Source organism: Scyliorhinus torazame, chromosome 19, assembly GCF_047496885.1.
Source record: "Scyliorhinus torazame isolate Kashiwa2021f chromosome 19, sScyTor2.1, whole genome shotgun sequence".
In the NCBI taxonomy this organism is placed as follows: Eukaryota; Metazoa; Chordata; class Chondrichthyes; order Carcharhiniformes; family Scyliorhinidae; genus Scyliorhinus; species Scyliorhinus torazame.
In genome coordinates this window covers 74,467,742-74,481,772 of record NC_092725.1, presented here as the reverse complement: position 1 = coordinate 74,481,772, position 14,031 = coordinate 74,467,742, and the positions used below count along the sequence as shown (strand labels likewise).

The window sequence follows — 14,031 nt, the reverse complement described above, 5'->3', positions numbered from 1 at the left end:
GTGAAGAGAATGCTGGCTGCCATTCTGAATCTGAATACCCACAAGTTGATAGTGGGAGGGGATTGGGACACAGTGCTGTAGCCAAGGGTGGCTAGGTCCCAGCCGTGCTCACTGGGGGGGGGGGGGGTTGGTAGGGCTCATGATGGAGACGGGTTTGGGGTTGACTCGGGGTGAGGCGGAGGATGGATGTGGGGTTATTGATGGATGTGGGGTTATTGATGGATTGGAGTTTCTGTGACAAGATAGGGAAGGTGACTGAGGAGAATGTGGCGTTTTCATTGCACGTGGGAAGTCTCGCCAGAGGTGGTTTGGGAGATTCTGCAGGTGGTGGTGAGGGGGGAGGTGATCCCGTTTAAGGCCAAGGTGGATAGGGAGGAGAGGGAGGTACGGCGACGGTTGGTAGAAGAGATTTTGGAGGTGGATGGAAGGTACGTGGGGGACCCGGATCCAGGCCTTCTGGCAAAGAGAAAGGAGTTGGAGGCGAGGTTCGACCTATTGTCCATGGGGAAAGCGGTGCACCAGTTGAGAAGGGCGAGGGGGGCTGTCTGTGAGTACGGGGAGAAGGCAGGGCGAATGTTGGCAGGTCAGGTTGTGGCATGGACCATAGGGTGTCCTTGCATGCGGATGGCTTGAGTTATATTTTGGAGCCGAGTTTGCTTCAGAGATTTGGGTTGTTTTTAGGGTATAAACTGAATTTGGGGAAAAGTGAGTACTTTATGGTCTTCTCTCCAGGGGTCTACAATAGTTGGGGTTTGGTCATTTTGCATTTTGGAGAATTGGTTACCATTGACTGCTGAGGGAGGGGCAGGGGGGAGGGAGGCTTAATGTTGTGGTGGGAGGGGGGGTTCTTTGTGTTTGTTACAAATTGTAAAATGTTGAAAATTTGTAATAAAAACACTTTTAAAGACAAATCTAAATTCATTGATCTCAAGCTTGTTAGTAAATGTCAGGGGGGGTCTTAGCAAACAGAGAAATAACAACAAATAGAATATTCTATTTATTTCAATAATACCTTATATTGGTAGAGTGCCTTTAACAAAATGGAACACCCCAAGGTGCTCCACAATCATTATAAAACAAAAAGTGCCATTATTGGGTAAGGTGACCAAAAGCTTGGTCAAAGAGGACGATTTTAAGGAGGGTTTTAGAGTAGAGGCGCAGTAGGGAGGGAGTTCTATAGTTTGGGGCCTAGCTAACCAAAACATGGCCACCGTTAGTGCAACAATTCTGATTGGGTGAGTGGCCAGAATTAAAACAGCGTAGTTGTGAGGCTGCAGGCGATTACAGAAATAGGGAGCGCAGGCCATGTTGGGATTTAAAAACGAGGACGTGAATTTTTCAATCAGTATTTTGCTTGAATCTTCAGGTTTTAAATCCAAAATCTGCAATGTTTACAGAGAACCTGGAATTTGATTAACACAAATGATCCCTACACTTCAAAAGAAATCAACTAAATTTCCCCAATCCCCGCAGGAAGATCTTTGTTCACCAAATGGTGTCTTTTCGTCATCCCTTGCTTACATACTGGAAAGAAGTAGTTCAAAATAGCTTCAGGGCAGGTGCAGCGCATTTACCTTCACCGACTGTAACACTAAGATGTTTTATTCACGGCAATGATGAGCTGTGGAATAGGCAATGATGAGCTGTGAACTGACCTTGCCGGCAGCATCATGGTGTCACATCTGAGGGGTCCAACACAAAATGCCTGTCCCTACTCATTCCTGTCGCCAACAACAAGGTCCTTTAACAGACCAACAAAAGGAATGTAAAATTATGGCTCGATGCGCACTTCCATGGGTTTAGTCTCAGCTTATTCTCAGACTCTATTGCAGCACAATATCGGACTGATACAAGACTTGAAAAGTGTTGGCATGTTACTGAAAAACAGACTAATCTGGCTGTTCTGGAGCAAGAGTAGAGAACTAAAATCAACGAAACAACAAAGATGAAAAGATAAGGGGGGGTGTATTACAATAGAGTTCATACCTGTATGAGCTGTTGCTTAAGCTTTTGCATTTCTGAAATGTTGAGCTCACTGAACAGATCAGAGACTAGAGCTGGGTTGTCGGTTTTTCTGGTACTTGATGTTCGATAATCGCCATTGAGTTTTACCAAAGAGCCATGGATGTGTCCATTCACTTTGTCATCATTATTTGGCTCATTGGCATCCTCCGTGAATTTTAGCCCATCAACTGCGATGTTTATGTGGTTGTTGTACATGCTGTCACTCATGTTGATATACTGCGAGAGCTCCTTGCGCAAGTTGTTCTTCTGTTCACGCTCATTCTTTAATGTTTCCAGAGCTTCCTCCAACTGATGCTCAGCAATCTCCTTTAACCGGATAGCATCTTCCAGCTGACTGTTAAGCAGCACCGTCTCCTCTTCCAAACGTTTAATCTCATGTTTGAGGCCTTCATATTCTACCTGATTAGACAGCATACAAACAAAATTTAGTCTTTGCGAATATAACTTAATTTTGCCATTAATCCACATTGTTCTTTATGGGAACTTTAATCTTTAAATTGATAAAGGCACTCAGATATTCACATGATGCTGTTGAAACTGATGAAGTTTCCACAACACACAAGGCATCATGCCTACATGTATCTGATACCACCAGACAGGCTGAAACTAAGCTGGTTATCAAACCAGGGTCATCGGCTTAATTATCAGAATGCTGGCGAGCCCATCAGCCATAAGACCACGTGTTAAGCTGGTCCTGGTTCACCAGAGGCAGGTGCACAGTTCAGTTCCCAGAGTATTGAGCATTCCATGCAAGTGTGCATGTAGTTTAACGTTTTGTTAGTAGCAGTGGAGGCGATGCTGGAGCCCAATGGCATTGGTGGAAGTTCCCTCCATTGTCTGTTTCAACCTGTGATGTGCAAGCACAAGGAATTCAGGTTTTACATTGATTTTCAGGAGGTCCAGAAGTACTATTTTCCTAACTCTACGGTTTAGTGGCACTTGACTTGAAGTTGCTAACAAGGAATATCTGCACCAGACCGACTGCGTTTGATGAATATTTGTAACAGTGGTGGAAGCCAGTAAATTATACCACCTGAAATTGCTTTATTTTCAAGGTTTGAAAGTGTTGTGACTGGTAATTTTGTAAAGGTCAACATATCTATAAGCGCTCCCCATTTCTGGAATTAAAATTATAGAGATGCAGATGGAGTCTGACTAACCAGTTACACATTGTTTGATGCTCTTGCCTTCCACCAATGCAACCCAGGACTTAAAGCTTGCAATGAGTTTATGGTTTTATAGATTTATCATGAAGAAACTTTTAATTCTTTTCCTGAACCTTTGCATAATCTGCACACTTGGCCAACTTTCTTCCTACAACCAAGACATGAATGCAAAATATCTGTAGATTATACCTTAAAACTAACTCCTGGGGGAGGGTCATCCCAAAACTTCCAGCCTGAAAAGCTCCTATTTTCCTGTTTACACCTCACCCTGTTTAAATTAATTATCTGCCCAGTGGTCTGAATTGCCTCCTAATCCATGACTCCTTATATTTGGCCACACTTCCAGCTGTGGAGCCTTTCGAAAAGTTTTCTAAAATTTAAACTGCAACTTCCCTGTTTATCACATCAATAATGGCTTCAAATCCCTTGCACAACAGGCTAATTAAAGTGGACCTGTCTTTCCTCTCCATGCTAAAAATTACACTTATCCATCTGATCTCTCCAAATTGTTCCATGGTGTTGCCTGCCACAGATGTTAAAATTCTGGGGATGTTGTTTCCAGATCCTATATCGTGTAAAACAACATACAGCTCTGTAGACCTCTTTCCAATCCTTAGAAAGCACTCTTGCATTTAATGAATTTAGTATAACGTCCGATAAACCTTTACTAATGGCAATCCCCTTCGCCTTTACAATTGAGCATACAAACTCACGAAACAAGGCATTTTTGTTATTTTTAAGAGTATCGGTGTTTTTCCTCCCACAACTGGATCCATTTATTTTGAAACTGGGAAGATAGACCAGACCTGACAACTGAAAAGAGGGAAGACAATTTAGGGTCAGGAGTTTTCTCTTCAGAGTTCTTCTACCCAAAACAATGGCTTGTCTTCTCTCTTTTCAGACGCTGACAGAACTGCTGTGCGATTTCAGCACCTTCCGATTGCATTTTAGAAGATGGCAAGCTTGGTGAATGAGTGTTTTCAGGACAGAAGAGGCAAAAACTATAGCTGGAAGGGGAAAGGAATACAAATTCCAATTTAATGGATTCATTTTGGTGAAGTATTACCACCATTCTTGATTAAATACATCTCAAAAATTGATTTATTTCCCCACAGTGTGTGACATTCGCTGAAACAGAAAACTCAAAAAGAAAAACAAATTAGCTTGCTTTCATCCAGATTTTATTTTGTTTAATTCTTTGGGAAATAAACTACAATAATGAATTGGCATATGTACTGAACGTCATAGGATTGCAAGACTGGGAACCAAATTGTGTGACACGCCAAGCCTCAGCTGGAGGAGCACTGGTCCTCCTACCGTGCTATACTTGACAATCTCACCAGGAGATCCCTCTTAGATAAAGTTACCCAGGAGATCCCTCTTAGATAAAGTTAGCCAGGAGATCCCTCTTAGATAAAGTTACCCAATCTGAAATAGTCATGCAGAAGACAAAAACATACAGCCTGCTCCATGGACACAGGAAATGATCGTTTTCAGAAACCTGTTAAGCTGCTGCTTCTGGGCACATGAACACAACCAGCCAATAAATGAAAACATTCATTCATTACAAAAAGAATAACTTGAGACAATGATTGCGTGAATAACATTCAAAAATTATGAAGTTTTCTTTTACCCCCCCCCCAGGAGAACCGTCAGCTACGTTTACTATGCAGTATAAAAAAGACAAGTGAAGCAGATGATTAGCAGACTAATTGACAGTTTAGGGTTACCTCAGGGGAGTCCTGACGCAGAAGGAGCTGCAGAATTCGCAACATTTTCCAACATCTGCTGTACGCCTACGTGGACCCGACTCTCTTTCACTTCTTAAGAGAAAGCTCATTATTTTTCCAAGAGTGAGAAAAATGGGAGTAACCCTGAATACATTAACCTTCAGAGTACAGAATTTTCTGTTTCTTTTTTTAATAAGTCAATTTGCTTTGAAACTACTTTTTCAAAATGAAGCAAAGCAGCCGATAGTGGAACAACCATGCCATCAGCAGCAACCTCTTAACAGCAAAGGAGTACGTTTCCAGTCGAAGATTTCTCTCCTATTCACCGTCAAAGGGGGCAAAAGAGAAGGAATGTTGGGAAGAAGAGGGAAGGAGGGAGGGACAGTCACAGCCAAGATAGTAGAAATTTTGCCGGGAGGAGGTGGTGTCGGAGGCCATAGGCTCAATGAAAGGGGCAGCAAGGCCGTGGAATCCAGCAGAGCATGTCAACTAGCGAAGCTGTGTGGGTGATATGACATTGTGAACAATCACCAGATCAATCAAATTTTATATCAGAATTATTGTTCATATAAATATTTGTTTTCAAATATTAAATATCCAAATACTTTGTATGTCAAAAAATATTATTGGCCTAACAGAAGGAGGAACTTAAGGACACACTGTATAGTGACACTGCACTGGTGTTTGGGATCTAATAAGTATTGCTCCCAAGTGAAGGATTTTAATCTAGATTGGAGCTTTTTCATCAAGTAATGAATGTGAATAAGGGGCACAGCCAAGTGGATATATATCTTGCTCTTTATTACAATTATGTATTCATAATGGTTAGGATGGTAGTGGGTTGACCAAGATTTTTTTTTTTTTTAAATGTGCATTGATATTTCTTGCTTTGAATTTTATAGATTTTAACCCAACCATAATCTGGCACCTTTCAACACTAATTTAGTCATATTTTACAATGGACTGGGATTGGGGGGGGGGGGGGAAGAGGGGGAATTAGGTACCAATGGTGCCCCCAACTACAGGAAACTTCCTGAACCCTGCATTTATTTTGCCCTGCATTTTCCAAGTATTTAAAAAAAAAAATTATAAGTACTTCTAAATCTTGAAAGAATAAAACGATGTTGGTGCATTGTTTTCATTTAAATTTGCTGAAAGCTTGCCATTGCACTATTACTGTAGCACCACATTGTCACTGAGGAACAGTAGAGATGGTGCAAAAACACTGGTGTTGCACTTGCGATGCTGGATTACACCAAATGTTGAGTGGTTCCTTCTGGAAGGTGGATAGGTGGGATATTCCATTGAACTGCCCCATGGAGTGGGGAGATCAGTGTATATACATCTAGCTCCAGGTTAGGCAGGGGGGAAAGAAAAGGTGGGTGGGCTACTAAAGACCATTCTAACATAATTTGTGTTACAGCTACCTAGGAGCAGGTGGCCTGCATCTCCTGTTGGCTGGTGAAAGACTCTGGGCACTGCTACTTAAAAGAGAGAAGGATGAATTAATTCTCCCAACCATTTTAAAAAAGCATGGTGGTTTTTAACAAAAAACTTTCGCAGGAAGTGTAAAATTTACAATATTTACTTGGTCGCTGTATATACCCCTTTCCTGATTTCCACTTCCATTAAAGGTGGAAATCGGGAGAAGTGGCGGCCAAACCAATAGCGTGTTTTAAAATCAAAATTAACAACCACTCCCAGCTCCTTGGCAGTTCGAGTGCCTTAAAATTGCTAAGATCTTGGGTTTTATAAGGACAGTAGGATTAGAAACGCAAGGGAAACTTTCCATTGGCCCCTTTAAAGGGAGACAGTGAATCTGATTTCAGCACTCTGGAGAGGTCACTGCTGCATGTGATCTTTTGCTGAATGTTCCATTTCTGGATCCACTTGTACCTTTTCACCAGACTACACCCTATGAATAATTTACATCTCAATCATCATCCATCAGCCTCAAGTGATGGGCAAGCCCCCTCCCATAGCAACACAAGAGAAGCACATTGCATAATCTAACAATAGCCTTCTGTTCTAGTAATATCACTCACACTTTTTCCAATGGAGAGATAGAGTGCAATGACCTGCATCAGAAGAGATGTAATTAGGAATTCAAAAAAGAGAAGATGCATATTTCATACAGAATAAAAAAAAGGAAAGGTAACAAGACCACAAATACATTTAAGGAGGATGACGCCACATCCCACAGCGATGCTACTCGCTCTACACAGACAGTTTGTATTCCCCAGTTCTATACTGTGGCAATATATATATATATATATACACATACATATACACAGCATTAAGACGGATTCTTTGGCTAAAACCATCGCTTCTCAATCACCCAATTTACACAAGCTGTTGGGTAACATGGTCCAACAATGACAGGATAGAGCAGTTGTTCACTATTTTGTCACCAAGATCAGGGAATTTGTCCAAAACTGAATCATAAATTAACGATTCAAATTTAATTACACAAATGGTTAGTGGAATTTACACAGAGTTAATAAACTATCAAGATGGACAGAATACAGGTATCAGAGTCACAAGATAAAAGCAAATTATTGCGGATGCTGGAATCTGAAACCAAAGAGAAAATCTTGTTGCATCTGTAGGCAGAGAAAAGAGCTAACGTTTTGACAGCTTTGACAAAAGGTCACCTGGACTTGAAACGTTAGCTCTTTTCTCTCCCTACAGATGCTGCCAGACCTGCTGAGATTTTCCAGCATTTTCTCCTTGGTATCAGAGTCACAATGTTTTCTTGGTTTTTTTTTTAAAGAATTAAATCCATATTCTGAGTAGCCTTTGAAAGCCAAAAAAACCCAGCAGACATCGAAACAATGAAGTGTAAAATGGGGTTGAACAATGACTTGTCCAATTTATCGACCAGATTTGGCATAGTCAATAGAAAAATTGACAGTCGGTTTCATGTCAGTTAGGGAAATGGATGAGTTTAGATACATGATAGGTAAGCTTAAAGTACCAGCAGCATCAGATGATATAAAAGTTGTACAACAAAATGGACACTGGTCAAAAGGTTTCCTCTGATTTCTGTTTTGCCAAATCAGCTGTATATGAAAGGTGAAAATTAAAAACGTACTGTATCTGCAATGTAAGATGTCAAAACTCCAGACAATCAAGGCAAATGATCATTACCAACATGTCTATTTACAAAGTATTCCACATTTTTTGCCCCCTTCTTCTATTTCATGCTTATTTCCTCTTCATCAATACAGGTTCCTCTTGTGCAATGCCCAGGGCTTATCAATAGGACTAGTAGGTAGGCAGTGTCACATGCCCCCACCCTCTCTCCCCCACTTGCCTCTCCCAACCATCACTGGGTGGTCAGCAAGAGTATCCTTGTTGACTCACTTGACATTGTGTCACATTTTCCCAGACAAGAGGGGAAATCGGTGCCAGATTCAACCATGGAAATGAGGCTGAGATTAGGACGTTGTGTGTGGACGTGCTATTTAACATTTCACTGTGAAGTTCATTAATAAACAACCCACTGTGCCCCATCAATGCCACCTCAGTTTAATGGAATTTATCATGTCAAATTTCACAATACATGAGGGTACACAGTAATCCAATTAACTCTGTCTCAACAAACCCAATATTGAAAATAAACATATTTTACTATAAGTAGCAAAGCTACAGAGAAATTGACAGTAAATAGGAGAATTTGTCATTGAGTGTTTGGTGTTGAAATTAGTCTTCAGCAATGGTGCCAAATGGACGATGGCAAATAGCACCCTGCCTGATTGACTGTAATGGAAAGGAAAATGTGTGCAATTTAAAATTATTCTGCTGATCCTCTACTACCTGTTCTGGAGTACCGTCAAAAAGTGATTTTGTCTCCTTTATTCTTCAAAAGCGTATAATTTTGCACCATTCCCACTATCGATCTCCTCACTTAAGGTGTCATTTCTTACAAAAGGTTATTTTCTAGATTTCACTCTTACAGGCAACTAGGAAGTATTAAGAAGTATTCAGGGTGAGTAGAGCCTTTGATAGACCCAACCTTCATGTGCGAGGCACACCCTATGGTAGCGAAGTTGTGATTTTAAATGTAATTAGATGTGGAATGGCGGATGTGTATCTTATTCATTCAGAATAGACTTGACTAAAATCTACATTTCTTATTCAATTACAAACATACCCTTACAAGCTATTGCTCCATCTGCAACTTCCCATTTCCTCCAAAGTTCTTGAAGATGCTATCTTCCAGATCTTTCCTGCAACTCTCTACTTTAATCCCTCCAATCAGTTATTAACCACTCCTAAAATGCTAAAACCAAAGCCATGAATAGTTTCTCTGTGACTGTGATGCTGGTGCACATGACCAATTACACCATTTTCTCCATCACCTATCACCATCTATCCAACTCATACTGTATCTATACAACCACAGTATGTTTAACAACACCATACACTTACCTTTAAAGAACCATCTTTGGCCTTTTCCTCTTCCACAGCCACATGCTAACCCTTGGAGGATACTGTACAAGGGTACAACTGCACCCATGGTTTCATTTTCCACTTTTATGGTGATAAAACCTCAAGTCTACCTCTCTGCCACCTCTCTCACTGCCTTTACTACTGCTGTCATGTCAGATTGCTTGTCCAACATCCAGTCTTGAGGAGCTATAATTTCTTTCAATTAAATATTGGATAGAATGTAGCCATCATCTTTGGACTGTGCCACAAACACACTAATTTGACCATCAAAATCCATCCCCTGTACAGTGCACAGTACCCCCCCCCTCCAGACTGTACAGTATACAGTAACCCCTCTCCAGGCTGTACAGTATCCCCTCTCCAGACTGTACAGTATCCCCTCTCCAGACTGTACAGTATCCCCCTCTCCAGACTGTACAGTATCCCCCTCTCCAGACTGTACAGTATCCCCTTCTCCAGACTGTACAGTATCACCCTCTCCAGACTGTACAGTATCCCCCTCTCCAGACTGTACAGTAATCCCCTCTCCAGACTGTACAGTATCCCCCTCTCCGGAGTATACAGTATACAGTATTCCCCTCTCCAGACTGTACAGTATCCCCTCTCCAGACTGTACAGTATCACCCTCTCCAGACAGTACAGTATCACACTCTCCAGACTGTACAGTATCCCCCTCTCCAGACTGTGCCGTATCCACCTGTCCAGACTGTACAGTATCTCATCTCCATACTGTACAGTACCCCTCTCCAGATTGTACAGTATCCCCTCTCCAGACTGTACAGTATCCCCCTCTCCAGACTGTACAGTATCCCCCTCTCCGGAGTATACAGTATCCCCCTCTCCAGACTGTACAGTATACCCCGCTCCGGAGTATACAGTATCCCCCTCTCCAGACTGTACAGTATCCCCCTCTCCAGACTGTACACTATCCCCTCTCCAGACTGTACAGTATCCCCCTCTCCAGACTGTACAGTATCCCCCTCTCTAGACTGTACAGTAATCCCCTCTCCAGACTGTACAGTATCCCCCTCTCCGGAGTATACAGTATCCCCCTCTCCAGACTGTACAGTATCCCCCTCTCCAGACTGTACAGTATCCCCTCTCCAGACTGTACAGTATCCCCTCTCTAGACTGTACAGTATCCCCCTCTCCAGACTGTACAGTAATCCCCTCTCCAGACTGTACAGTATCCCCCCTCCAGACTGTACAGTATCCCCCACTCCGGAGTATACAGTATCTCCCTCTCCGGAATATACAGTATCCCCCTCTCCAGACTGTACAGTATCCCCCTCTCCAGACTGTACAGTATCCCCCTCTCCGGAGTATACAGTATCCCCCTCTCCGGAGTATACAGTATCCCCCTCTCCAGACTGTACAGTATCCCCCTCTCCAGACTGTAAAGTATCCCCCTCTCCAGACTGTACAGTATCACCCTCTCCGGACTGTACAGTATCCCCCCTCTCCAGACTGTACAGTATCCCCCTCTCCAGAATGTACAGTATCCCCCTCTCCAGACTGTACAGTATCCCCCTCTCCAGACTGTACAGTATCCCCCTCTCCAGACTGTACAGTATCCCCCTCTCCAGACTGTACAGTATCCCCTTCTCCAGACTGTACAGTATCCCATATCCATACTGTACAGTACCCCTCTCCAGGTTGTACAGTATCCCCTCTCCAGACTGTACAGTATCCCCTCTCCAGACTGTACAGTATCCCCTCTCCAGACTGTACAGTATCACCCTCTCCAGACTGTACAGTATCACCCTCTCCAGACTGTACAGTATCACCCTCTCCAGACTGTGCAGTATCCACCTGTCCAGACTGTACAGTATCCCATATCCATACTGTACAGTACCCCTCTCCAGACTGTACAGTATCCCCTTCTCCAGACTGTACAGTATCCCATATCAATACTGTACAGTACCCCTCTCCAGATTGTACAGTATCCCCCTCTCCAGACTGTACAGTATCCCCCTCTCCAGACTGTACAGTATCCCCCTCTCCAGACTGTACAGTATCCCCTCTCCAGACTGTACAGTATCCCCCTCTCCAGACTGTACAGTATCCCCCTCTCCGGAGTATACAGTATACAGTATTCCCCTCTCCAGACTGTACAGTATCACCCTCTCCAGACTGTACAGTATCCCCCTCTCCAGACTGTACCGTATCCCCTTCTCCAGACAGTAAAGTATCCCCCTCTCCAGACTGTAAAGTATCCCCCTCTCCAGACTGTACAGTATCCCCCTCTCCAGACTGTACACTATCCCCTCTCCAGACTGTACAGTATCCCCCTCTCCAGACTGTACAGTATCCCCCTCTCTAGACTGTACAGTAATCCCCTCTCCAGACTGTACAGTATCCCCCTCTCCGGAGTATACAGTATCCCCCTCTCCAGACTGTACAGTATCCCCCTCTCCAGACTGTACAGTATCCCCTCTCCAGACTGTACAGTATCCCCTCTCTAGACTGTACAGTATCCCCCTCTCCAGACTGTACAGTAATCCCCTCTCCAGACTGTACAGTATCCCCCCTCCAGACTGTACAGTATCCCCCACTCCGGAGTATACAGTATCTCCCTCTCCGGAATATACAGTATCCCCCTCTCCAGACTGTACAGTATCCCCCTCTCCAGACTGTACAGTATCCCCCTCTCCGGAGTATACAGTATCCCCCTCTCCGGAGTATACAGTATCCCCCTCTCCAGGCTGTACAGTATCCCCCTCTCCAGACTGTAAAGTATCCCCCTCTCCAGACTGTACAGTATCACCCTCTCCGGACTGTACAGTATCCCCCCTCTCCAGACTGTACAGTATCCCCCTCTCCAGAATGTACAGTATCCCCCTCTCCAGACTGTACAGTATCCCCCTCTCCAGACTGTACAGTATCCCCCTCTCCAGACTGTACAGTATCCCCTTCTCCAGACTGTACAGTATCCCATATCCATACTGTACAGTACCCCTCTCCAGGTTGTACAGTATCCCCTCTCCAGACTGTACAGTATCCCCTCTCCAGACTGTACAGTATCACCCTCTCCAGACTGTACAGTATCACCCTCTCCAGACTGTACAGTATCCCCCTCTCCAGACTGTGCAGTATCCACCTGTCCAGACTGTACAGTATCCCATATCCATACTGTACAGTACCCCTCTCCAGACTGTACAGTATCCCCTTCTCCAGACTGTACAGTATCCCATATCAATACTGTACAGTACCCCTCTCCAGATTGTACAGTATCCCCCTCTCCAGACTGTACAGTATCCCCCTCTCCAGACTGTACAGTATCCCCCTCTCCAGACTGTACAGTATCCCCCTCTCCAGACTGTACAGTATCCCCTCTCCAGACTGTACAGTATCCCCCTCTCCAGACTGTACAGTATCCCCCTCTCCGGAGTATACAGTATACAGTATTCCCCTCTCCAGACTGTACAGTATCACCCTCTCCAGACTGTACAGTATCCCCCTCTCCAGACTGTACCGTATCCCCTTCTCCAGACAGTAAAGTATCCCCCTCTCCAGACTGTAAAGTATCCCCCTCTCCAGACTGTAAAGTATCCCCCTCTCCAGACTGTACAGTATCCCCTCTCCAGACTGTACAGTATCCCCCTCTCCAGACTGTACAGTATCCCCCTCTCCGGAGTATACAGTATCCCCCTCTCCGGAGTATACAGTATCCCCCTCTCCAGACTGTACAGTATCCCCCTCTCCAGACTGTAAAGTATCCCCCTCTCCAGACTGTACAGTATCACCCTCTCCGGACTGTACAGTATCCCCCCTCTCCAGACTGTACAGTATCCCCCTCTCCAGAATGTACAGTATCCCCCTCTCCAGACTGTACAGTATCCCCCTCTCCAGACTGTACAGTATCCCCCTCTCCAGACTGTACAGTATCCCCCTCTCCAGACTGTACAGTATCCCCTTCTCCAGACTGTACAGTATCCCATATCCATACTGTACAGTACCCCTCTCCAGGTTGTACAGTATCCCCTCTCCAGACTGTACAGTATCCCCTCTCCAGACTGTACAGTATCACCCTCTCCAGACTGTACAGTATCACCCTCTCCAGACTGTACAGTATCCCCCTCTCCAGACTGTGCAGTATCCACCTGTCCAGACTGTACAGTATCCCATATCCATACTGTACAGTACCCCTCTCCAGACTGTACAGTATCCCCTTCTCCAGACTGTACAGTATCCCATATCAATACTGTACAGTACCCCTCTCCAGATTGTACAGTATCCCCCTCTCCAGACTGTACAGTATCCCCCTCTCCAGACTGTACAGTATCCCCCTCTCCAGACTGTACAGTATCCCCTCTCCAGACTGTACAGTATCCCCCTCTCCAGACTGTACAGTATCCCCCTCTCCGGAGTATACAGTATACAGTATTCCCCTCTCCAGACTGTACAGTATCACCCTCTCCAGACTGTACAGTATCCCCCTCTCCAGACTGTACCGTATCCCCTTCTCCAGACAGTAAAGTATCCCCCTCTCCAGACTGTAAAGTATCCCCCTCTCCAGACTGTACAGTATCCCCCTCTCCAGACTGTACACTATCCCCTCTCCAGACTGTACAGTATCCCCCCTCTCCAGACTGTACAGTATCCCCCTCTCTAGACTGTACAGTAATCCCCTCTCCAGACTGTACAGTATCCCC

General features: G+C 44.3%; 1 protein-coding gene across 2 annotated transcripts in view; it reads right to left on the bottom strand.

Annotated features, from left to right (window-relative positions):
* Positions 1-14,031, bottom strand: part of LOC140396225 (protein bicaudal D homolog 1-like) — a 322,819-nt gene that overhangs the window by 85,491 nt on the left and 223,297 nt on the right. For both annotated transcript variants that reach the window (XM_072484545.1, XM_072484546.1), the window contains exon 4: positions 1,987-2,424. In XM_072484545.1, coding sequence (XP_072340646.1) covers positions 1,987-2,424 — 438 coding nt within the window. The remainder of the gene's footprint in view (positions 1-1,986; positions 2,425-14,031) is intronic.